The sequence below is a fragment of the Ahaetulla prasina genome, chromosome 4 (assembly GCF_028640845.1).
Source record: "Ahaetulla prasina isolate Xishuangbanna chromosome 4, ASM2864084v1, whole genome shotgun sequence".
In the NCBI taxonomy this organism is placed as follows: domain Eukaryota; kingdom Metazoa; phylum Chordata; class Lepidosauria; order Squamata; family Colubridae; genus Ahaetulla; species Ahaetulla prasina.
This window is the reverse complement of record NC_080542.1, coordinates 28,342,598-28,368,187: the sequence shown is the minus strand read 5'-3', so window position 1 is coordinate 28,368,187 and position 25,590 is coordinate 28,342,598. Positions and strand designations below refer to the sequence as shown.

The 25,590-nt window shown below is 40.7% G+C and overlaps 1 protein-coding gene across 2 annotated transcripts; it reads left to right on the top strand.

The window, feature by feature from the left end:
* The first annotated feature begins 10,096 nt into the window (after positions 1-10,096).
* Positions 10,097-23,668, top strand: LOC131198684 (claudin-4-like). Of its 2 annotated transcripts, XM_058183589.1 has the most exons (3): positions 10,097-10,207; positions 20,873-22,149; positions 22,403-23,668. In XM_058183589.1, exon 3 carries the CDS (start codon positions 22,421-22,423, stop codon positions 23,063-23,065), a length of 645 nt encoding a protein of 214 aa, XP_058039572.1. In that variant the 5' UTR covers positions 10,097-10,207; positions 20,873-22,149; positions 22,403-22,420; the 3' UTR covers positions 23,066-23,668. The 2 variants fall into 2 exon arrangements, with proteins under 2 accessions (XP_058039572.1, XP_058039571.1); XM_058183588.1 differs by lacking the exon at positions 20,873-22,149 and having other exon boundaries at positions 10,147-10,207.
* Positions 23,669-25,590: the final 1,922 nt, after the last annotated feature.

The window sequence follows — 25,590 nt, the reverse complement described above, 5'->3', positions numbered from 1 at the left end:
GATTTGCAAGAATAGAATGAATGAATGAATAAATAGAATGAATGAATGAATAGCATTTTATTGGCCAAGTGTGATTGGACACACAAGGAATTGGTTTTGGTGCATATGCTCTTAGTGTACATAAAAGAAAAGATACCGTCATCAAGGTACAACACTTACTACACTTAATGATAGTCATAGGCTACAATTAAGCAATCAGGAAACAATCAATATCAGTATAAATCATAAGGAGACAAGAAACAAAGTTACAGTCGTAAGTGGGAGGAGAGGGGTGATCGGAACAATGAGAAGATTAATAGTAGTGCAGATTTAGTAAATAGTTTGACAGTGTTGAGGGAATTACTTATTTAGCAGAGTGATGCCGTTCGGGAAAAAACTGTTCTTGTGTCTAGTTGTTCTGGTGTGCAGTGCTCTATAGCATCGTTTTGAGGGTAGGAGTTGAAACAGTTTATGTCCAGGATGTGAGGAATCTTATGAGTCTGATGAGTCTAAATATTTTCACAGCCCGCTTTTTGATTCGTGCAGTATACAGGTCCTCAATGGAAGGTAGGTTGGTAGCAATTGTTTTGGTGCTACTGTTTACTATATTTCCCTTTCTTTTATTTATCTCATGCCACTAGTTTCTTAGGCATACTTTTTATTACTACTTCTGCTCTTTGCATAACATTGCTTATACCCCCACCCCCACCCCCCAAAAAAACAGTGCATTGTACAGTGGAATTTCAGTACTCATCTTTAATTGATTCCTGGAGACATAATGAGCATCAAAAAACGATGAATGCAAAACAAATGTTTCTCTTAAGGAATAATGTATTGAGTCACAAGTCAAGTTTTAATATATCAAACAAACAATGAGCACTGGGACAAAATTTTCATGTCAAAATGCGTTGAGTACTAAAACCAATGAGTTTCAAAGCAGTTGAGTATCAAGATACCATTGTATTTAAGTTTGTATAATTTAGATAACACTTATATTAGTTTATTGATTTAACTCTGATTACCAGTTATACAAATTACTTTGTTTGCTTTGCTTGTAAGTGCTTAATTAGGGTGGAAATACATTACTTAAATGATAATGAAAATTTAGTATTACAGTACTATAGTAGACTTTAAGTGTATGGTGCCAATATTTTAATTAACATTCCAATTAAAAGCAAAATGATGATATGGCATTCATCACAGAATGTACTGAGTAACTACTAGGCTTATCTGCCCCATATGTTTTGTACTGTATACTGTAAAAACTGAGAATAGCATTTAGGATATCTGCACCTAAAAAAATTTACTATTTTGAGACATTTGCAAGCAAGCAAGAGTTCATCTGGATGAAAAAACACACATACACAGAAGTATGACAGATATGCAAATCCTGGGTAAAGGTAAATAAACCAAGTAAATCTGGTTAAAATATAATAGCATAGAACAGGGTTTCAGGCTACTGAACCTGTTACAGATAATCCTTGAGTTATGTCCATAATGGAACCTGTCAATTGAAGTCATAAATCATGAAGGTCCGAAAGCAGGTCACCATAGAACCTGATTTTACATCATTTGCAACAGTCTTTAAGTGAACCCATTGTTTGCTATGGGGCAATTTTTGCTACAAACTAGAAGTAAATGCCAGTTTTCAGCAAAAATGTCATAAATTGTAATCACATGACCACGGGACACTGCAAATTGCCATAAATGCCGACCAGTTGCCAAGCACCTGAAATGCAGCCATATGACTTTGGAGAAGCCGGGGGGAGTGACATTAGAACTTCGGAACTGGGTCTTAAGTAGCTTTTCGGGTCTGTTGTAATTTCTAGTGATCGCTAAACAACTGGCTGTAAATTGAGGACTTCCTATAGTTTGTTTTTTAAATCGTAGTTCCCCTGATCAAGGGGCAAAACTCTAAGGTAGTTTTTCCTCAACTTTGGCCACCTGAAGGTGGAGTGGACTTTCAACTTCATGCTGGTTGTGGGATTCTGGGAACTGAAGTCCACCCATCTTCAAGTTGTCAAGGTTAAAAAAATACCAGTTTTCTAGGGATAAAATTTTTGCCTTTGAGTGAACTTTTTTTGGGAGGGAGGGGTGGATTAGTTTTGCCCTTATTCTCTCACATCCAGTTTGTTTTCAGTTCTGCCAAAACCAGTTTGAAAAACCCTGGGGTAGAAAGTTATTGTGAAGAAAGGCTCTTGGTCAGCATTTCACGATCAACAGCCCTGGTCAGTCTTCCTGTAATTGCCTCTGGAAGGATCATTATGGCTTTGTTTGTGATGCAAACTTAGGAGTATTATTTTGGTATGGCAATTAATATGGCCACATTCCATGATCTTTTCTTCACAAACAAAATTTCATGTTCTTAAAATCTTGCTAGCAAACAGAAAATAAAACCTGGTCTCAGGAAAAAAATACACAAGCTAAGGTTAGCTTTTATATTTTTTCCTGAGACCAAGTTTTTATTTTCTGTTTGGTAGCAAGTTTTTGTAGCAAAATCCTATTTGTGAGAAAAATTAAGTGTAGAGTTAAGGCATTGAATGATTTAGGACTAACAAAATATTACAAAAGAACATAACCTCGTGTCATCTTTCATTACTCTTGATGGTGAACTATGGAAAAATTGCAAGTTATTTAGCTATTGTGAGGAACTTTAGTTGGTTTTTACTATTGGCCAAACATACTGTAGGTGTTAGGAAATCTCCCTTTGTTGATTTTCTTTAGGATGCTGTTGTTAAACCACCAGACATCCCACAGCTTATTCTCTGAACAGCTTCCACTTTTCTGTTCCTCCCGTCCTCCTCCTCCTCCTCCCTTTTCCCATCCCAGAAATGAAAGGACCGGATCTCTTACCAGTAGCTATATACATTTGCAACATTCATTGTCATGCCCCAAAAAGAGGCAGTTTCACACCCACCAGGGGGTTATTCAACTCCTATGTATGCATGCATGCTCTTATGTATGTATGTGCACACATATATACACGCTTTCTTGTTCTTCAGATATCTAACCCAAAGAAACTGACACACTGGCTTGCATCCTGAGCCACAGTGCTACCTTTATCTAACTTAAGCTTATCACAAATACCAAATTAATAAATAAAGGATCCAGTGTTGAATCAACGTAACACTAAGGCAGGATTTGCGCATTCATTCCATGCTAAAGCCGAACAAACCATGTTGTGGTTCAGCCGAATGAGGAAACACAATCCCAATTTGTACCTCTAAAGTCCTTAGTCTCATCTCAAAGGAGTGTGATAAATGGACAAATAGCCTATTGGACTACCAGAGTCCATAAGTCTCAGAAGGATAGCAGGCCCTAAAAAAAGCTACATGAACCAAAGTTTAGATAAAAAGATTTCAAGGTGTATAGGAACTATTTGTAATCCTGCTGAGCTGTTGCTGTGAAATGTGATTTTGCAAAGTACGTGGTTTTGAGATATATTTGGAATCAGAACGTTGAAACTGTGAGAAATAGGGAACTGAAAGTAGCCGATGGATAGAGGTTTGAGATGTACACGGGTGTACTTGGAGACTTGTCTGTCAGTAAGACAGAACAAGGAAATGAGTTGCGTGTAGAAAAGTATAAAAATAATGTCTTGGGTTGAGTTCAGAGCCTCTGGCCATAGCTACTCCTTGCTGGACTTAGCTATGTCAGTGGACCTCATTGCAATGGGTTATTGATATAAGTTGTGTTATGATGGCTGTTCGTGTTCAAAATTGCTCATGAAATAAACCTCTGAAATTTTAAAGTAAGATTTATTGCTTGTGTTGCTGTCTCCTATTTTCCTTTATTGGGGTCTTTTGATAACAGGAGGGATACCTAATGTCACACCCAAGTAAAGAAAAAGGAGCTTCGCGTATGCTCAAAAGCATTTGGGTCACCAAGTGCTTGGTGCATATAGCTTTTAGATCCCTTGTTTGTTCCTCCCCAAAAGGGATTTGGGCTCCCAGCCCCCAACCTTCTTGTTCACTTCCTTGTTGTCCCAGAAACTCAGGAATGTAGATCTCCAGTGGTCTCCAAGCTAACTCTTCTTTGTGTTCCTAAGCACACTTGAAGAATGAAGTCCCTTTGCAGTTCAAAAGAGCAAACTGCTGGGGACACATCTTTAGGACTGTTCTCTTATTTTCAAACTCTGTGGCCTCAAATGAAGGTTTTACCTGCTTTAATGCCTTTTAAAGGGGGGGAGGGGTGTTTGCTTCCAGCTACTCAAAGGAAAACTCCTTGTTTGGAGGTAGCGAACCTCTAAGCACTTGTCTTCTAGAAACCACTGACCTTGATTGGCCATAGATGCTGTGGATCAGATGGATTTTTGTCTGGTTTCGCAGAGGTTATTTTTATAGAAGAGGAGTAGGAAGGAAACTTCTTTTATTCCAGGGGTTGCATTCCTTTGTGCAAACCCACGGATAATGGCATACCAATGGGAGGGAGGAGTTACTGACACTCACCATTCACTTACACCTTCATACTTCAACCCACACAGACACAAACACACACACACACACACACACACGACCTGCACAAGATATTTGGCTGCCTGAAGCAAAAACAAAGCACCCATCCACCCAGTTCATGCATAAAGGTTGATTCCAACCGTCAAATTTTACTTAGACATTGCAAGTAGGATGCCCATGAGAAATCAGCCGGCTACCTTAGCGGGCAAATTTAGTGGGCACAAGACAGGCTACTTTGCTTTTTCCCCCAATTTATTATTCCTGATCCCTGGACAGGTGGACTTCGACTTACAACAATTTGTTTAGTGACCGTTCAAAGTCACTATGGCACTGAAAAATTCAGATGCTCAGCAACTGGTTCATACTTACAACCGTTGCTGTGTCCCACAGTCAAGGGATCACCTTTTTTGACCTTCTCACAAGCAAAGTCAATGGAGAATCTGGAGAATCATTTAACAACCGGGTTACTAACTAAATCAGGGGTCTCCAACCTTGGCAATTTTAAGACTTGTGGACTTGTGGACTTCAACTCACATAGTTGAGACTTGTGGACGTCAACTCACAATTCTGGGAGTTAAAGTACACAAGTCTTAAAGTTGCCAAGGCTGGAGACTCCTGAACTAAATTATCAACTGGAATGATTCACTTACCAACTGTGGCAAGAAAAGTCATAAAATGGGACATATCTCACTTAACAAATGTCTCCCTTAACAATGGGAATGTTGGACTCAGTTATGGTCGTAAGTTAAGGACTACTTGTATCTGACAGTAGAAAAAACTGTCCTGTTTTGTCTTAGGGTAAGTCTGGAACTAATGACGCTCATAAAAAGATTGTTACTGCAATGATGATGAATATAACCTGATCTATCACAAGACCCTCACTTGATACACCCACACCTGAAGCCCTTATAAGCAGAAGAACACTAACATCCCCTAAACTCTGCTGAAGATGTTACCTGGCCTGGTAAAGAAATGTTTGGAAATCAGCCAACAAGCTCGGAGAACAAACCTTCACCCTCAAACATTGTTACTTTAGAGAGTTAATTTGAAACCCAAATCCATAGAGTTGATCCTACCATGTCTGAATAACAGTTCCTCTGAGAAATGAAGAGGACAGAAAGCACCAGAACTGCTGAATTCCAAATCTTTTCTGTGTCATCAGTTAACCTGAAATATGGCAATAGTAGTAATATAGGGACATTTCTGGGAGGGAGGTGGTGGAGCCTTCAAGTTAGTTTTTGAGTCCGGGCAACTGCCTAGACAAGTCCCTGCAGGTTTTGGGGTTTTCTTTGCAAGCCTTTTTTTTTAAAAAACAACAACTGGTTTCTTCCTAAATCTGAGAGAGATTGACTGGGCCAAAGTCATCCCACTGGCTTTGTACTTAAGGCAGAACTTGAATTCAGTCTCCCGATCTTTATATCCTGACAACTACTATGTCAAACTGAATCTTTCCTTTCCCACAGTACTTCTTTCTAAATGTTCTATCTGCACGATCAAGCGACTTCTTTTCTCCCACAACCATCCTGTAAAACAGAACAATACTAGTACATTCATACCACAGACTGGAGAAACTGAGGCTGGAACAGTGACTTGCTTGTCTGAACATCCAGGAGCCCTAATCTGAAGCCTTGGTTGTGGGGCAGAGGTCCTTCTCTCATCAGGTATAGAAGGCAGTTTACCAAAACTCAATCCAAGGTCCTCTGACGGAAGGTCTCTTTGTAGCTGAAAAAGACAGAAAGCTTTGCAAATAAATTAGTGAAATAACAGGACAAAGTCCCAAGTGCCATTTATGGAATGAGTAGGAGAGCATTAGGTGACCAAAAAAAATTATTATTTTTTTAAATCAGGAAGTTCCTATGGCACCTTTTCCGGCTAATAAAGTTCATCAAGAGCTATAAGTATTGTGAGCTTCAATTCATGAAAACCTATACCTTTTATTAACATTTGCTAATTGGAAAAGGTGTGGCTAGACTTCTGATTTTATGATGGATGAGAGATGGGTGGTTGGATGGATGGATGGATGGGTGGATGAAAAGTGGGTGGTTGGGTGGGAAGGCAGGCAGACAGACAGACACAAATAAGCAGCAGAAGTCATCTCAAAGGAGTGTGATAAATGGACAAATAGTCTATTGGACTACCAGAGTCCATAAGTCTCAGAAGGATAGCAGGCCCTAAAAAAAGCTACATGAACCAAAGTTTAGATAAAAAGATTTCAAGGTGTATAGGAACTATTTGTAATCCTGCTGAGCTGTTGCTGTGAAATGTGATTTTGCAAAGTACGTGGTTTTGAGATATATTTGGAATCAGAACGTTGAAACTGTGAGAAATAGGGAACTGAAAGTAGCCGATGGATAGAGGTTTGAGATGTACACGGGTGTATTTGGAGACTTGTCTGTCAGTAAGACAGAACAAGGAAATGAGTTGCGTGTAGAAAAGTATAAAAATAATGTCTTGGGTTGAGTTCAGAGCCTCTGGCCATAGCTACTCCTTGCTGGACTTAGCTATGTCAGTGGACCTCATTGCAATGGGTTATTGATATAAGTTGTGTTATGATGGCTGTTCGTGTTCAAAATTGCTCATGAAATAAACCTCTGAAATTTTAAAGTAAGATTTATTGCTTGTGTTGCTGTCTCCTGTTTTCCTTTATTGGGGTCTTGTTTCTCCTCTCGCTTCCTGTCCCAAGTCGCCAGTTTCACCTGTCGGTGACGTCTTCACGGGATGGGGAGGGGTGTGGTTTGGGGAGGGATGAGGGGAACGAGAGGGGTATATAGCCAGCCCCATATAGAAAGGTGCGTGCATTTATCCTTTGCAGAGTCCTGTCCGGCTGTAGAAACGAACTTGAAACTTTATCTTTAACTGAACAGGTAAGAGTCGGATCTCGAAGAGGGAGACGGAACACTTGGCTTTTATGATATGAGCGGAATACATGCATACACACACAGAAAGAGTATATATATATATATACACACTGTATATATTTAAATGCTCACATTTGTATGTTGCAATGGTGGCGATCATTTAGCGATATGAAAGCTGGGTTTTATCAGCGTTGAAAACTTGTGGATCAGGGGCAGTGTTTGGTGTGTGTAGAAGTGGCGCCAAGACACCTTTCTTGTGTCCCCAATCTTAAGAGGAGACGAGGGAGACTCGAACCCGACACCTGTTTTCTGCTCCAGCTCAGAAGAGCCTCGTGTTACTAGCCGAGCGCTTGGGACAACCTGCTGTTTTGAGTCAGGCAGCGCTCAGGCGCGCCGATGCCTAATGGAATCGGGGTTGTTTCTACTTATCCCAAATGTACTATGCGGGAGGGGGACTTAACCCCAAGTTCTAACCAGCTGTATTGAATACGGTCATCGTTAATCTTTATTTATTTACTTCATATGTCTATTGGGTTTATATTGCCTCCCATCTCTAATTCATGGCTCTGGGCGGCTAGCAATATTCAAAGTATCCCGAAAAAAACATGCAGCCGCCGATATTCGGGAACTGAAATTTAAGTGTTCTTCCTTCTAAAGGATTTTAATCTCTACTGGCGGGTTTCGGACAATAGATCCTGAATATTTTCTCTTCCCCACCTTCCTGTCCTTGAGTTTCTTTTCTCTTTCCTTAGATCCTGCCATAAAGCGGGAATAATGCAAGGTAGAAGTAGAAGAAAGAGGAGGAGGAGGATAATTTCCTTTCCTTTCCTTTCCTTTCCTTAGGACTAAGAAACGACAGGTGTATGGAGGATCGTGCGGTGGGCAATTTCGTAAAACCCTGGCTCACCGCGGTCTTCTCTTTCCCCCATGAAAGGGACGGCCGTCTTTCCTTTCTTGATCAGGACGAGGTTGGGTGGCGCCCTGAAGTTTTGATGGCGCGCGCTAGTTTTGTAGAAAAACTGTCCTGTTTTGTCTTAGGGTAAGTCTGGAACTAATGACGCTCATAAAAAGATTGTTACTGCAATGGTGATGAATATAACCTGATCTATCACAAGACCCTCACTTGATACACCCACACCTGAAGCCCTCATAAGCAGAAGAACACTAACATCCCCTAAACTCTGCTGAAGATGTTACCTGGCCTGGTAAAGAAATGTTTGGAAATCAGCCAACAAGCTTGGAGAACAAACCTTCACCCTCAAACATTGTTACTTTAGAGAGTTAATTTGAAACCCAAATCCATAGAGTTGATCCTACCATGTCTGAATAACAGTTCCTCTGAGAACATGAAGAGGACAGAAAGCACCAGAACTGCTGAATTCCAAATCTTTTCTGTGTCATCAGTTAACCTGAAATATGGCAATAGTAGTAATATAGGGACATTTCTGGGAGGGAGGTGGTGGAGCCTTCAAGTTAGTTTTTGAGTCCGGGCAACTGCCTAGACAAGTCCCTGCAGGTTTTGGGGTTTTCTTTGCAAGGCTTTTTTTTTTAAAAAAAAACAACTGGTTTCTTCCTAAATCTGAGAGATTGACTGGGCCAAAGTCATCCCACTGGCTTTGTACTTAAGGCAGAACTTGAATTCAGTCTCCCGATCTTTATATCCTGACAACTACTATGTCAAACTGAATCTTTCCTTTCCCACAGTACTTCTTTCTAAATGTTCTATCTGCACGATCAAGCGACTTCTTTTCTCCCACAACCATCCTGTAAAACAGAACAATACTAGTACATTCATACCGCAGACTGGAGAAACTGAGGCTGGAACAGTGACTTGCTTGTCTGAACATCCAGGAGCCCTAATCTGAAGCCTTGGTTGTGGGGGCAGAGGTCCTTCTCTCATCAGGTATAGAAGGCAGTTTACCAAAACTCAATCCAAGGTCCTCTGACGGAAGGTCTCTTTGTAGCTGAAAAAGACAGAAAGCTTTGCAAATAAATTAGTGAAATAACAGGACAAAGTCCCAAGTGCCATTTATGGAATGAGTAGGAGAGCATTAGGTGACAAAAAAAAATTATTATTTTTTTAAATCAGGAAGTTCCTATGGCACCTTTTCCGGCTAATAAAGTTCATCAAGAGCTATAAGTATTGTGAGCTTCAATTCATGAAAACCTATACCTTTTATTAACATTTGCTAATTGGAAAAGGTGTGGCTAGACTTCTGATTTTATGATGGATGAGAGATGGGTGGTTGGATGGGTGGATGGATGGGTGGATGAAAAAGTGGGTGGTTGGGTGGGAAGGCAGGCAGACAGACAGACACAAATAAGCAGCAGAAGTCATCTCAAAGGAAGAGGAGCACTCCAAACCCCAAATGAAAATCATCAGAAGATCTTGGTTTCAGAGTGGCCATATAAACCTAGTACGTGGCTTGCTTAACCTCGTCTTATAAATAAAGATACTCGTTGTTTTCCTGCAAAGAAAACAGAGGACGTTCTGATTCAGCGCGAAACTAGTTCTTAGAAACGTCCCTACTGACTAGTCACTTATCCCTCTTAATCTCGTCCTGCGAGGTTTTGGCAAGCCCCGCTGAAGCCCGGGATTCGTCCTTTCACCCCAGTCAACGTGAGGAACCGCAATACTAGTCCAAGCATGTTGCATCCAAACAGCCGATATCCCCACCCACCCGCCTCCCTCGTTCGCATTGGGGTCTTGTTTCTCCTCTCGCTTCCTGTCCCAAGTCGCCAGTTTCACCTGTCGGTGACGTCTTCACGGGATGGGAGGGGTGTGGTTTGGGGAGGGATGAGGGGAACGAGAGGGGTATATAGCCAGCCCCATATAGAAAGGTGCGTGCATTTATCCTTTGCAGAGTCCTGTCCGGCTGTAGAAACGAACTTGAAACTTTATCTTTAACTGAACAGGTAAGAGTCGGATCTCGAAGAGGGAGACGGAACACTTGGCTTTTATGATATGAGCGGAATACATGCATACACACACAGAAAGAGTATATATATATATATACACACTGTATATATATTTAAATGCTCACATTTGTATGTTGCAATGGTGGCGATCATTTAGCGATATGAAAGCTGGGTTTTATCAGCGTTGAAAACTTGTGGATCAGGGGCAGTGTTTGGTGTGTGTAGAAGTGGCGCCAAGACACCTTTCTTGTGTCCCCAATCTTAAGAGGAGACGAGGGAGACTCGAACCCGACACCTGTTTTCTGCTCCAGCTCAGAAGAGCCTCGTGTTACTAGCCGAGCGCTTGGGACAACCTGCTGTTTTGAGTCAGGCAGCGCTCAGGCGCGCCGATGCCTAATGGAATCGGGGTTGTTTCTACTTATCCCAAATGTACTATGCGGGAGGGGGACTTAACCCCAAGTTCTAACCAGCTGTATTGAATACGGTCATCGTTAATCTTTATTTATTTACTTCATATGTCTATTGGGTTTATATTGCCTCCCATCTCTAATTCATGGCTCTGGGCGGCTAGCAATATTCAAAGTATCCCGAAAAAAACATGCAGCCGCCGATATTCGGGAACTGAAATTTAAGTGTTCTTCCTTCTAAAGGATTTTAATCTCAACTGGCGGGTTTCGGACAATAGATCCTGAATATTTTCTCTCTTCCCCCCACCCCTTCCTGTCCTTGAGTTTCTTTTCTTTTCTCTTTCCTTAGATCCTGCCATAAAGCGGGAATAATGCAAGGTAGAAGTAGAAGAAAGAGGAGGAGGAGGATAATTTCCTTTCCTTTCCTTTCCTTTCCTTAGGACTAAGAAACGACAGGTGTATGGAGGATCGTGCGGTGGGCAATTTCGTAAAACCCTGGCTCACCGCGGTCTTCTCTTTCCCCCATGAAAGGGACGGCCGTCTTTCCCTTTCTTGATCAGGACGAGGGTTGGGTGGCGCCCTGAAGTTTTGATGGCGCGCGCTAGTTTTGTAGAAAAAAAACCCTTTCGCCCTAAAGATGGGGGGAGGGAGGCGAGTTTCGGTTGAAGGGCAAGGAAAAAGCCCGCAGGGCGTCCCCGCCCTCTTGTCGTCGCCCCCACCTGAGCCCCGCCCGAAATCATGCGTGAATCACTGGGGGGGGGAACCTTTGTTCTCTGGAGCGTAGCCGCTCGATGACCGCGTGTCCCTTTTGCCTTGAGAGTTGGGTAGATGAACTAATGAGATCTGGGTGACGGTTGGTGAAGGTACCCTTAACTCTCTGTAAATAATTATTTCCTCCCTCCCCCCCCCCCAAGAAAAGGATGCCTAAAGCTAAGGATGAAATTTTGAGTATTTCCTCCACCACACAAGGACAAACAGGCACTGGCAATAAATAACTTATTCTCAATAAATCGGGAAAAACAAAGGTCAGGGTCAATCCCTACCGGTTTGTATTTGCACAAATGAGGCAGATATACGTGTCCCAGGATAATGATGCAAGATCGAATTTGGATGGGTCACCGGGACCAGAGATTTAATCTTCTGAGCTTCCAGACTCATGTTGGAGCCCGTTTTTCAGGGAACTGTATTTGCACAACCTGTTGTAAAAAACTATGTCAGGTTATTTATTTTTTAAATGGATTTAATTGCGTAAACTGAATTCTGGCTAAGTGCATCTTGCAACTGTGCCTGTTTGAAATGGACTGTAGAGATGGTTTCAGAAAGTGAACCTCTTTCTGAGACAAGTTGGGGAAGAATACAAAGTAAATATAATACAAATACGAAGTAAATGCAAAGTATTTGTACTCTATGACTACCATTAAGTGTTGTACCTTAGAATTCTTGATGAACATATCTTTTCTTTTATGTACACTAAGAGCATATGCACCAAGACAAATTCCTTGTGTGTCCAATCACACTTGGCCAATTTAAAAAAAAATCTATTCTAAACCACTAGAGAACAAATGCTTTGATTCTTCTGAAATATTTCAGAGTCCTAAAGAAGAAACCCGAGTTCTGTTTTGCAGTTATTTATCTAGCATATATCATATCTTGCATGGACTAGTAAGATATATTAAGGTTTCATCTAGATTAACAAAACTCTTTCTGTTTTGCAGTTTCTCTGTTTCCTAGAAATGGTGTTAGCTGGGATTAAGAAAAGCCAGGCATAAGATCTTATATTAAGTGTTATACAGAAGTATTGCAACAGGTGAATTCCTATACACCTGTAGCTTTAAGCAATGACACTCCTGTCTGAATAGCCATCCCGCCTCCAGTCAGAACCCTAATTTAATTCCAGTGCCTCTGTATAGCAGTAAAGTTCTTCCCATCAGAAATAACATAACCCCTCCTAACTGAACTAGACTTTCTTCTTGAACAAAAGATGGTGACCATTTCTCTTTGTTACAAACAATGGTTACAGAGATGATATTACTGGCTGTTCTAACCAGATTAGTTAAGACTAAGTGAGATGGCTTAATCTGTTCAATGAGCTTTAACCGACGAATAGCATCCTATTTTACTTCTGAATTTGTCTTTTGAATTTTTAAACAATTGACCTTGCTCATAGATTGGAGAAGTAGAACGGGATGCCATTCTACTTAACAAACAAAAAAAGATGACGTGGAACTGATCCTGCCACCATAATGTAAAATGATACAATCTCGTAGCCTTAATTGAATTTTGCATTAACTACTAAGTTGACCTCCTGAACTTGAGAGACAATATGAAACAGTGATTAAGAGACTGGGCTTGGTCCATGGTTCCATTTAAATACTAAGCACTGAATAACCAGTATAGCTAACTGGCTTACGAATTTACCACATAGAGTTATTGTTAAGGGAGAAAAATACCTGTGTATTTTGTGTACACTGAGCTCCCAAAGACAAGGTCAGGTATAAATAGAATACAGTGGCAAAAGCAGTTGTTGTGTTGACATGACACATTGAGGCACAAGTTAGCCAACCAATTTGTAAAACAGTATGTTGTGCAAATTGAAACCCAAATTGTGATTAGTTCATGGCACAGTTCATGAATCCAGAAATGAGATTAATTGAATAAATTGTTGTTCAGTTAACTCTGGGTGTAAGCATGTTGTGGGAACACAGCCAGTGGGGAAGCTGTCATCTTCTGGGTAGACAGCATTCAGTCTGTTCTCAGATTAAAAACAGGGAACTATTTTGAACTCTATAACTTGATGTCTGCTTGCCTGCTTTACAATATATTTCTCTCATTTTCCCTCTTGGAAAAAGTCTCTGGAAGAAACTTCATGGGCTTCATGAAAGCTTGTGCTTCTTAACCAAGTGTTAGTCAAAAAAAAAAAAAGTGCTTCCAGATTCCTGACTTTGTGCTACCATGGTCTAACATGGCTCTTCTCCCACAACGATTGGAAGAAATTGCAACCTAACTGGAGGAAGACTGGTGTTTTTCAGCCTAGGGAGAGAGGAAAGCGGGAAGATTGGTAATGCCTGTCTATCTTTTCTGTCCAAACACATTTACTTTCCACAGCTGGGATTAGAATTAAGGAGTTTAGTTTGCCAAGAAGCTTACAAAATTCAGAAACGTGAAATGCACATAAACACACAGCAGATAAAACAATCAAAAAGATCAGTTATATAGAGACAACCCCACAAATGCAGGTAGTCCTCCACTTAAAACCACAGCTGGAACCAGAACTTCCATTGCTAGGTGATGCATTTGTTAAGTGAGTTGCAACCAATTTCGCTACCATTTTTTGCAGCCGTTAAGCAAATCTGGCATTCCCCAATTGACTTTATGTGTCAGAAGCCCCCAGGTAAGTTACAAATGGCAATGACATGATTATGGGTTACACTGGGATGGTCATAAGTGTGAGGACCAGTTGTAAGTAAATTCTCAGCACTGTCATAACTTCAAATGATTGTAAGTTGAAGACTACCTGTGCATGAATACACAAATATATGATCACTAGAAGGAACCGCTTCAGTATATAAACAGCCCAAACAGATACAGCCCATAGTGGACTTCAGCTGTTCTTGGAAGTTAAGCAGCAGTGTTAACTCTGCTTAGGACTTAGATGGGGCTGTTGAGTAAAGAGAAAAATTCCTGGAAGAAAATTGAGGCAAATAACTTTTATCATTGCCCATATGCATACACTGTCACCAAGCTGAGCTTGACCAGAGAGAAAACTTGATGATGTCTTAATATATAAGAAACTCCTCTCCGGCTTATATTATTTTACAGATTTTAAGGATTGCTTACGTACATGGAGGTCTATAAACATTTTAGATAATGTTACAATCAGACTAAAGAATGCAGAAATTGGAGGAAAACTCTTCACCACCACCACCACTTCTGATGAGGTGTAAGATACCGTCTAGTACAGTGTTTCTCAACCTTGGTGGTTTGATGCTGTGTGGACTTCAACTTTTAGAATTCCCCAGCCAGCCATGAATTTTGGAGTTTAAGTCCATATATCTTTAAGCCACCAAGATTGAGAAATGCTGGTCTGGTAGATAGCAGTATCACTGAAACAAAACAAGCAATGTTATAGGTCTTTTTACCCAGGGACTAAAGACTTCAGTGGGAGCATGAGCTTTCAACAAGACAATCCATTTGTGTTCTTTTCCTCCTATACTTCATTTAAAAAAAAAGCCACCCTGTTTTAACCGCACCAGTGATTTTCATTGATAAAGTAGCCTAATTGCAAATCTTTGTCAAGGGCTCTATAAAAATGATAAAAGACAGCAGCGGAAATCATTCACTTCACAGAGCCCCTAGGTGTCCATTTCCAATCTCAGTGTCCAAGAAAAATAATTAAAACCCAAGGGTCATTCCTTAAAAAAAAAAAAAGTCATTCCGCCCATTGATTTGGGGCAACCTGATCTTGGGGTACTGTTTGTCCTGCCTGCGGGTTGAAAGTCTTGGAACAAAGAAAACAATTGGGACAATCACTCAAACAAAACAAAAAAAAAGTAGTTTTGCTTTAATTAGACATTGCAAATAGCCTGCCATAAGGGGATACAACAAATGAAATTGACATTGTAGAAATTTGTTGCCAATAGAGAATATTTGTAGACATTTGTTAGTTTTAACATTTCAAGGTTCAAGGATATCTTATCCAAAGCCTTGTTTAAACATGTACATTTGTCCTCATCCTGCAGGAGATGGGTTTTTTTGGGTGGAGTGGTCAGTTTTGTAAAAGAAAAAAAAAGGTAGACATTTTAAGGTGGAGTTAGTTATTTTTGTTTTCCAGCCTAAATCTTTTTTTTTTCTGTTCTGTCCATCTCACCTGAAATTAATTTTACTGCCAAACGAAGTATGAGAACTATATTTTGTAGTTGGTCTTATATTTTATATTTGGAAAGTGTTTCAGTCCCAGGTTTTCTTTCCTTGGATGGGGATGTGGAGCTTCTAAGACACTAGCTCCTGCAATTTTTTTATTCTAAGCATATGAAAAATGTACTAAATACAGATACAATATGGCTGCTTTAAAGTCAAATAAAAGTCTCCAATGGTCCACTCCTGGTACTATTAATTTTGGATACTTGGGCCATACTTTTCTAGAGGTGTCATTTGCATAGATTACCAGGAAGAATTTGCTTGTTATTCACCCTTAATCCTAGAAAGTTCATCCAAAGCATGGCTTTCATCTAATATTATTTGTCTTGGTGTATTGTTTTTTTTAAAAAAATGGGTGGGTCTTTCTTGCACAGTAGCATAGGGAAGGGCTTTTGGCTTGCAGGATCTCTTTTTTTCTCTATCTACATCCCTCAGCTGTGACAACTTGATACTGATGTCAAAAGCAAAACAAAACTCAACAACAGCGAATATGGAGGTGCAGTACAAAAGGGTTTTGAGAATAGGCTCAGCCTTAATCAGGTTTTCCTTCACTTAATGCCATGTTAAAATGTTCAGCAACAAACATCATCAGCCAGCTCATCTTAAGAGTTATACCAAACACACCTTGAAAATGCTTGGCTAGAGGAATTATTCTCTGAAAATTCATATTCTACGTGAGAAATTAAAATGTGAGACCGCTGTAGCACAATTTGCCTAGGATTGATGAGAGACTGGGTTCATACATTGGGCTAAGCCTTGCTTTGTTTAACATTGGTTTTTGAATAAACCCCAGTTTAGATTCACAGAACATGTTTAGCCAATGTTTGAGCTCACACAGTACATTATGCCCAAACCAGGTCAATTATGTATATGAGAACACTGGACGAAAGAAGTTTTAAGGTTGAGGGATGAGTTTAGAAGTCAAGGGCCAAACTTAAGCAGGACTGATTATTTTTAAGAAAGAAAAGTCCCTGGCTGGGTATGTATCTCCTGTCTACTAGCCAGGTCAACAGTTAACAGATACCTGTTATTTCCTTTGCTTACTGTTGCCAATCAACTCCAGATGACTCCCATACAGCCCTGAGGGCAAGAGATGATACAACTACTGAGACAGCTTACAATGAAACTATCTTTGACCTGTTGCAATCAAAGGAGGAAAGAAGCTAATTGCCCAAGAGCCATTTATATTCTAGGTACATGACTAATTGGAGGAAGAGTTGAAAAGCTCCTACTCAAGATGAGATAAAAAAGGGGGGGAAAACCAAGTGCCTGAGCTGGCCTTGGAACAATTGTTCGAGTGATGAATTTGGGTAAACCTTGTATTTGAAGCCAAACCACTTTTTTACGCCTCCACCTTTAGGCTGAGTCAGGTTGAGGCTGATTTTCCTGAGTCAAATGTCAACATCATTAAAAAAAACAAAAAACAAAATCATTTAAAAAAAACAAAAAACAATTTTTTTTCTCCTTCTGGAAAAAGAAAAATCCAGCCTCCCGACTACTTTCCCTGCCCATTTAAATAAATGACTCCAAGTTTGTTTGGCTTCCTATTCCTTTGAGTCGTGGTGGTGCAGTGGTTAGAATGGAGTCTTGCAGGCTACTTCTGCTTTCTGCTGGTTGTCAGCAGTTTGATTCTCACCAGGCTCAAGCTTGACTCAGTCTTCCATCCTTACGAGGTTGGTAAAATAAGGACCCAGATTGTTGGAGGCAACATGCTGACTCTGTAAAACCACTTAGAGAAGGCTGTAAAGCACCGTGAAGCAGTATATAAGTCTAAGTGCTATTGCTGTTGCTATCACGTATGACCTCTCCCATGGTGATTTATATCATAAAATTTCAAAGAAGTCACAATTTGTGTATAAACCTAGTGATCTTTCCATTTTCTTTTGTTAACAATTGCAGCAAGTGTTAATTACTATTTCCCACTTGGTCAGTGATGATATTAAAATATCCAAATATCATATCTCAAATCTCCATTTGTAGCAAACCCATGAACTATATAATTTAAGATCCTAATACTGCAGTGGGGGAAAAAAACATTCCTTTCTGAATTAAAATTGACCAAGGTCTAGAATTTTGTAATTTTTATAGCTAAAGAATTACAATTAATAAAGATGCTGGACCAGGAGGAGGAAAACCTGAGTTCTAATTCTCCCATAGGAGTGAAACTAATTGTGTGACTTTGGGCCAGTCACTCTTTTTGAGCTCTATTGTAGGAAGGTCACTGGAAACCAATTCTTGGCCAAGAAAAAGGCATGTGGTGGGTAAACTTGAAAGACTGGCAAAAACATCAAAAATAACTACTAAGCTTAATCAAAATTAGCAAAAGAAAATGAATAAGACTTATGCAAAATATATTTTACTTTTCCAAAAGAATTAATCAAGCAGGATGTTTTGAAAATCAGGAGATGGGTCACATTGCCACAGAGAATATAAATTCTTGAAAGTACACTTATAGCTATTTGGTAATTTGGACATGATTCTGAGGCAGTATGATTCATAGAGAAAGTGTGAGCATAGCCTTGAAGAATTTAACAGATACTTGGCAAAATGACAAAATTAGCTTTTTAAATCATCAGCTGTAGAACATAATGCAAATTCAGAGAAATGAGAATGATACTGTGATGGAAACCCTTGTATTCACATGTATCTTTCATGATCTGACTTTTAAAAACATTTTAATTTGCAATTGCATCTGAAGTAACAGATTCTGATTTATTCTGCATCTCTGAAGGAGAATTATAAACCTGATTTAAATTTTTGGCTTGGCTGGGTGGTAGGAGAATTTAAAAAGCAGTATTTGTGGCTAGGATGCAATTACAGATTCATTTGCAAATTAAAGAGGCAAATTGTTGAATTGGAAGACAGGATCTGCTCAAAGAATGGTAGAACAATGGCTTTGAATGGCATGTGATCAATTCTACAAATTTTGCAGGTTACAGTCTTACAGTGAAATGTCTAAGCTTTAACTGATAATGGTTAAAATGTTGCCCTTTAACTGGGAAAAATAAGTTCAAATCCCATTAAACTCCATCATTGTTAGATTTATTTTTGAATCGACTTATGCACTGGAGCCAGCTTGCACAGGGCCACAGGAAGCGACTGTTAAATATTCAGGAATTTTGAGAGCAGGAATTCTGAGCCACAATGCCTAAAGTACGAGTCAGCTATTTGGTGATTGACTGATTGATTGATTGATTGATTGATTGATTTTGTCACAACAGTATATATAAGCATAAGCATGAAATAACTACAATATATAAGCATATATATATAAGCATTTGCCGCCTAATGGTGGCAATGGAGCCCACTGAGCCAATTGTTATACATTTCTTCGCACATCACTACTCATATCCCTCCTTACCTTTGGGAGCTCAAGCAACATTATGCATAGTGTAGCCTCCTCCAATTTTTTCCATAACAACAACCCAGTGAGGTAAGTTGGGCTGAGTGATTGAGTGACCTAGTGAATTCCCATGCTGAGCTGGGAGGACTTGAAACTGGGACTTTCCAGTCCACGGTTTGCAAATACCATTGTGGCTTTATGTGGCTAAGACTATTTATTTAACTTGCAATCCAAGTGGCTCCAGGTGGCATACTATACATGGCTTAACTACCTCCAAGTCCCAATAACACAATTAGCATAAATAAACACACAACCATTATAAAACACATGCACACCTAAGAACTTGGGGGTCGAATGCAGCTTCTGGATATTCCAACTTTGCCTCCTCTAACTTAACATCTTTTCTTAAGTCAAAGGTGCCCAAAACTGCATGGTGAGATCTTTTACATATAAGAAGTCCTTGTGAACTAGCAATGGTTCTTCTCTCAAGGGCATTTTGTGGGATTACTTATACTAATGCTGAGAAAAATTCCTTTAATGGTTCGGTTGCCACAGAAAAGTTTATCAACTATTATTTTCCAGGCTTGCAAAATGCCTACCAGCTATCCAGCTTTTAATAGAAGTGACTGGATCTAGAGTTAATCTCCAAAGAGCAAGGAAAGAACTCTCCAGTTCCTTATTTGTTTTAGATGTCCTATTCCATGGGAAGAAAAAGCAGTCTGGAATTTGGAGAATAAATGCTGCCTTCCACTCCCCCTAATATTTAAACCCTGTAATGGGCAAGCAATGGGATGAGTGAGAGATTCTTAGTTTGCTTGGGAAATAAGCACACAACTAATCCTTACTACGGGAGGGGGGGGGGAAGGGTTGGCTAGGGAAAACCGGCTCTGCAAGAGGTAGTCTGTAACATCAGCACAATGGGCTCTGTAACTTCCACGATGGTTGGCTCTTATGACCTCATCATTACCTTTTTGTTTGTCTGAAGTTTAGATTAACTGTCTTTATTATGTTTGTCTAGAGCAATGTTTTTCAACCTTAGCAATTTCAAGCTAGGTGGACTTCAACTCCAAGAATTATTCTACCACCACCACCAGCATGTTGCTGCCTGGGGAATCCTGAGAGATGATCCACCTATCTTAAAGTTGCCATGGTTGTGAAACACTATCCTGGCTTCTCAAAGGTTTGCCACAAAGAAGCTTTATTGGATTAGATCAAGGATTTTTTTTTAACCTGGATTTACAGATTAGATACAGATACAGAGTTAGAAGTCATCTAGTCTACTACCTTGCCCAAGCAGGAGATCCAATACCGGGTGTCGGCAACCCGCAGCTCCAGAGCCGCGTGCAGCTCTTTCATCCCTGTGCTGCAGCTCCCTGTTGCCCTGTTGCGGCAGAGGGATGAACGAGCTGTCACCCTGTCATGGCAGTGGCAATGGCCAGAGCATTAGTGCGGGAGTGAAGTGCCCCTGCACTTGCCTTTGCATGGAAGCAGGATTCCGCCTTTGTCATGGTACATTTGCTGTTGCCGCCAGCAAAGAGGGTTGGGAGAGAATGGCGGGGCAGAACTTGTGGGGTGGGGGCCATCTCCCAAGCCTGGCCTATCTGTGCCTGGCCCACTGGACCATGCCAGGCAGACAAGAATTGTTTGCGTGCCTGATTTGTCCCAGATAAGTGGCTTTGCACCTGCATGGGCAAGTTATATTATTCTGTCTGTTCTTGTGCAAACACACACACACACACACACACACACACACACACACACACACACACACACACAGACAGACAGACAGATATATGAGGGATTCAATGGTGAAGAGCTGTCTTTTATACCTAAACACTATTCTTGCAGCAACCTGCTCTTGCACATGGATGCAGAACGGCTGGGAAGGGGGCTGCTTTACAAATATACACTCACTTGTTGGGGTTTTTTTTAGGGTTCTTAGAGCAGATCTTTCACATCTGTTCTTTCTCCCTCCCTCCCTCTCTCTCTCCTCAGACGTCAGATTCCCACCACCATCCCCCAGGGGAAAGAGAGAGAGAAGAGACACACAGAGAGAAGAGACACACACAGAGAGAAAGAAGGGAGACAGAGAAAGAGAGAAGAGACAGAAAGAGAGAGAGAGAGAGAGAAGAGACACAAAGAAATAAAGAGAGAGAGAGAAGATACAAGAGAGATAGAGAGATAAAAAGACACAGAGAAAGAGAGAAAGAAAGAGAAAGAAGAGACACAGAGAAAGAGAGAAGAAACACAGAGAGAAGAGATAAAGAGAAAGAGAGAGAGAGAGAGAGAGACAAGAGAGAGAGAAAAGACAGAAAGAGAGAGACCCATTTCCCACAGAAAAGAAAACACCAGGAACCACAAAACCTGGATAGGCATGGCTAGGGTGGGTCATGTGACTGGATGGGAGTGACATAGAGTTGGCCATGCCCACCCAGATTTTGTGGCTCCTGGTGTTTTCTTTTCAATGGCAAACGGGTCCAAATGGCTCTTTGAGATTTGATTGCAGACCCCTACCCTACACTATTTTTTACAAATGACAGTCCAATCTCTTCTTGAGACCCTCCAGTGATGAAGCTCCCGCAACTTCCAAATGTAAGCTGTTCCATTGGTTGATTTAGGCCTGCTTGCCCAATCTCATGCCCTCTAGAACTGTGCCAAATAAGTCTAGAAGCCAAAGACAGGATTCAAAAGCTTTACAAATCCTTGTTTCTCTCTAGCAGAAACGGGGAACTGTCCTCCTGCTGAACACAAAGTTTTGGTTTTACCTCTTCTAGTTCATAGTAGTTGTGGACTTGTCCTGGATCCTCAGTTGAATGCATGCCAACTTGCATTATTCTGTCCTTTGACCTGGGAAATATAGTAATATGAGTTATGCCCCAGTAATGTTACAGGATCATCTGGCATAATCCCCCTCTAAATCACTAGCTAAATTAGTATCCATCAGCAAATCTGGGATTTTTTTACTAGATCAGATGCTCTATAGAGAAAACTGTAGGTGGCAAAGGAAGCATAGCTTGGTCCCTACAGCAGAACTGAGCCACTTTTTATGGAGGCTAACAGTTAACAAACTGCAAGAGGCAGCGATTGCAAATAGCATTTGTAGCATGGGAGAGTCAGTGACATCAAAATGCCACTGACTGGGCAACTAAAACTCACAACCCTTGCACTGATGATGTTACCTAGTTAGGGTAATGAGACATCTGCAAGAAAACAAGCAAGCTCAGAGAGCACCAAGGACCCTTGCAACAATCCTTGCACTAGATGCAAAGAAGGTAAGTTACATCCTGAAAATAAATTTGAATGAAATTTCCTGGGGTTTTTTGTTTGTTTGTTTGTTTGCATAATATCATTTTGGACTCCTGTTAAGGGCTTTATGTGTTTCCTGTTTCAAAGTGGTGGGAAATCAATGGATAGTTCAGGCTGCATCCTTGGCAAATGTTAAAATTTAGTGATCCGGTGCACTGTTCTTATGGTACATTTTGGTACATACCAAAATTTTCATGGTACATTGTTATTTCTCTCCAGGACTGCCTACCTTGAATCATGGTGTCAGCTGCTTTTCAAATCATGGGCATGGCCCTGTCTATAGTGGGCTGGATTGGGGCCATCATCACCTGTGCCTTGCCTATGTGGAAAGTTACGGCTTTCATTGGTACCAACATTGTGACAGCCCAGACCACTTGGGAGGGGCTGTGGATGAACTGCGTGGTGCAGAGCACTGGCCAGATGCAATGCAAGGTCTATGACTCCATGCTGGCTCTGCCTCAGGATATGCAAGCTGCCCGGGCTCTCATGGTCATCAGCGTGCTTCTGGCCCTCTTCGGCCTGATGGTTGGCATCGTGGGTGCCAAATGCACCAACTGTGTGGAGGACGAAGACGCCAAGGCACGCATCATCATTGTTGCCGGGGCCATCTTTGTGGCATCAGGAATCCTTTGCCTCATCCCAGTCTGTTGGTCAGCCAATACTATAATCCGGGAGTTCTACAGTCCATTAATTGTGGAGGCTCAGAAGAGAGAGCTGGGCTCGTCCCTCTACCTTGGTTGGGCAGCGGCTGCTTTGATGATCCTCGGAGGAGGATTGCTGTGCTGCAATTGCCCCAAGAAAGAGGGCAACAACTACAGTGCTCGGTACACAGCTGCTGTCTCTCAACCCCGCAGCGATTACCCCAGCAAGAACTATGTTTAAGAGAGTCACGTTGTTGTGATGATGCAGTTGCCATCCTGAAGGCTCATTACTGGTGGATTCCCCGAGAGCAACAGAACTGCATAATGAGCATCCCTATGGGGAACAGAGCATCCTGCTCCACAATTTCCCAACATTTCTGGCCCATCAGTATTCTTTTCTCTGTCACTGTTACCACTAAATAGATTTATTCCCATATGTTTCAGCTCTTCTTTTGAAGAGAATCCTTGATTTGTGATAGAAGAATTCAGTATAGGTAGATACAGTAGGCTTTGAATCAATGTCCTATTTTCAAGTAGTTTGTGATTAATGCCTTTGGGTGTTGTTGCCCTCTCCCCTCCATTACACCATCCCAAGTAGCCTGTAATTGCTCAGAGATCCTATCCTGTTCAATAGGATGATGTGGGAGGGCAGGGTGGGGTGGGGGCAGAAATGGTTACTCTATGTTTTTGAAGCTGTGACATGTTGTACAGTATTTTATGAAGAAAGGGGATGTGGCCTTTTAGACCTGTTGTTTTTAATTTTTTTGCAATTGCCCTTGCATGCATTTCATACCAAAAGCCAGTTTTTTCCCCTCTCTTTTTTTAAAAAAATATATAACCTGAATAAAATTAATGCTTTTGTATATAGCAGTTTGCCTTTGTCTTGTGTGTGTGTGTGTGTGTGTGTGTGTGTGTGTGTGTGTGTGTGTGTGTGTGTAAAACTCTGATTTTAAGTCTTCTTTCTTTTTTTCGGGGTCATGGGCTCAAAGCATTTATCATGTGACTCTTTTCATTTTATTGAATCTGGAGGTGAGGGTGGATGGTTTCTCACAATAGGGCATTCCCAAAGAAGAAAGGAGGCTTGCATGGCAGAACAGAAAGAACAACTTGCGTGGGAGGACTGCACTCATACCAACTACATTTCTTTGCCCAGCAGAAAGCAGGAAACCATATGATGATGAATGGTTGAATGGGGACACCCCCACAAATACACTTTGTTGTGGTGGTTTTTATTGCTGGGTTCACAGATAAGTTATAACGGGATTTTACAGGGTTTCAATTTAGAGCAATATTTCTCAACCTTGAGAACTTAGGTTGCCATGACCGACTAGGAAATTCTGGCAGTTGAAATCCACATATCTTAAAGTTGCCAAGGTTGAGGAACGCTGACCTAGACTGTTGTATGAACTTAGATAGCTGAAGCTTATTCACTAGCCATGCCAGCAGAGTTAGATGCAGCACCCAACCAACCTTGACTTAGCTCAAAGAGCTAAATGAAACTGATTCTGATCAGTAGGACCTTCATTAGATTGGAATGCGTTTCTGTATTATGGTCAAGAAAAAAACTGGTTGTCTGTGAATGCACCCCAAGCTCAGACTAATGTAGCCTTTACAGTCCTTGTCTAGTCTTCTTCAATCTGAAGTTATCTAGAAATGGTGACTTGAATGCCCAGAATTTCTTAGGCAATATGGCCATTGCTGAGAATTGTGGGAATTTTAAATCCTTTAATATGGAGGTTGATCAGATGGGAGATGGCTGCAGAATATCATGAGTAGGCAAGCTGTTAGTACTACATATGTTTTTTGACATGAAAGCAGCAGGGATTAGTCCAGGCAGTTAGTAGGAATCAACAGTGCCTTGAAGGCACAAATTAACAAAAAAAAATGTTAACACAATCATTGTGTACAAGCTTTTGGCACCAAAAAGTCATGGATGAGTGGATTACATGAAAAGAAGATTTTTATCAGGCTTGAAACATTCAAGTTTAGGGTAATGATTCCATTTCTGGCCTCCATATGCCCCAGGCTGAGAATATGAAGCACAATTTCTGTAACACTAAACAAGGTCTTCGTGCAAGGGAATAAGAGCAGGTCAAATTTGGGAAAGGATATATAACAGTTGCATTCACATACACAGTCAACATTAAATCCCTTGGCCCAATATTTTATTTTCCATCCCGTAAATTCTAAACCTTTTCTCTCAGATCCACAGACAAATCACGAAGTTACAGGTCTTTCCTTTATCTTGCCCAGATATCCTTTCTTCTGTAGAAGGCCTTGTTCTTTCAATTCTCAGCAAAAACAAGCCCACCGCATCACTATCTCAAGGAGAAATTGTTCTATAGAAGAAGGCCTTAATTCTTTAAATTTTCAACATGTGGTGATGGAGATAATAGAGCCCTCTGCACATATTCAGAAGTTCCAAAAAGATTGGTGGTGTAGTTTTGGGTTCAAATGAAGCTGTACACAGCATCTCAGCCAGATGTTATCCAACAAGCCTTTCTCAGAGAGATAATTCTACAATTATGGCTTCAAAACTGTAGATAAATAAATAAATAAATAAATAAATAAATAAATAAATAAATAAATAAATAAGTATGGAAGCAAGAACAAAAGAAGATAAGCAATCACATTGCCCCAAGGAAATATGTACATTCCTGATGAAGATACTAGAGTACAGTACTGTAGCAAAACCACAGGAATCCATAGCCTTGAGGCAAGGCTAGCTCTTGGAAGAATTTAGGTTTTTCCCAACATATCTTCATT

Coding starts and splice junctions, on each gene's coding strand:
- LOC131198684 (XM_058183589.1), top strand. CDS start 22,421: ATGGTGTCAGCTGCTTTTCAAATCATGGGCATGGCCCTGTCTATAGTG.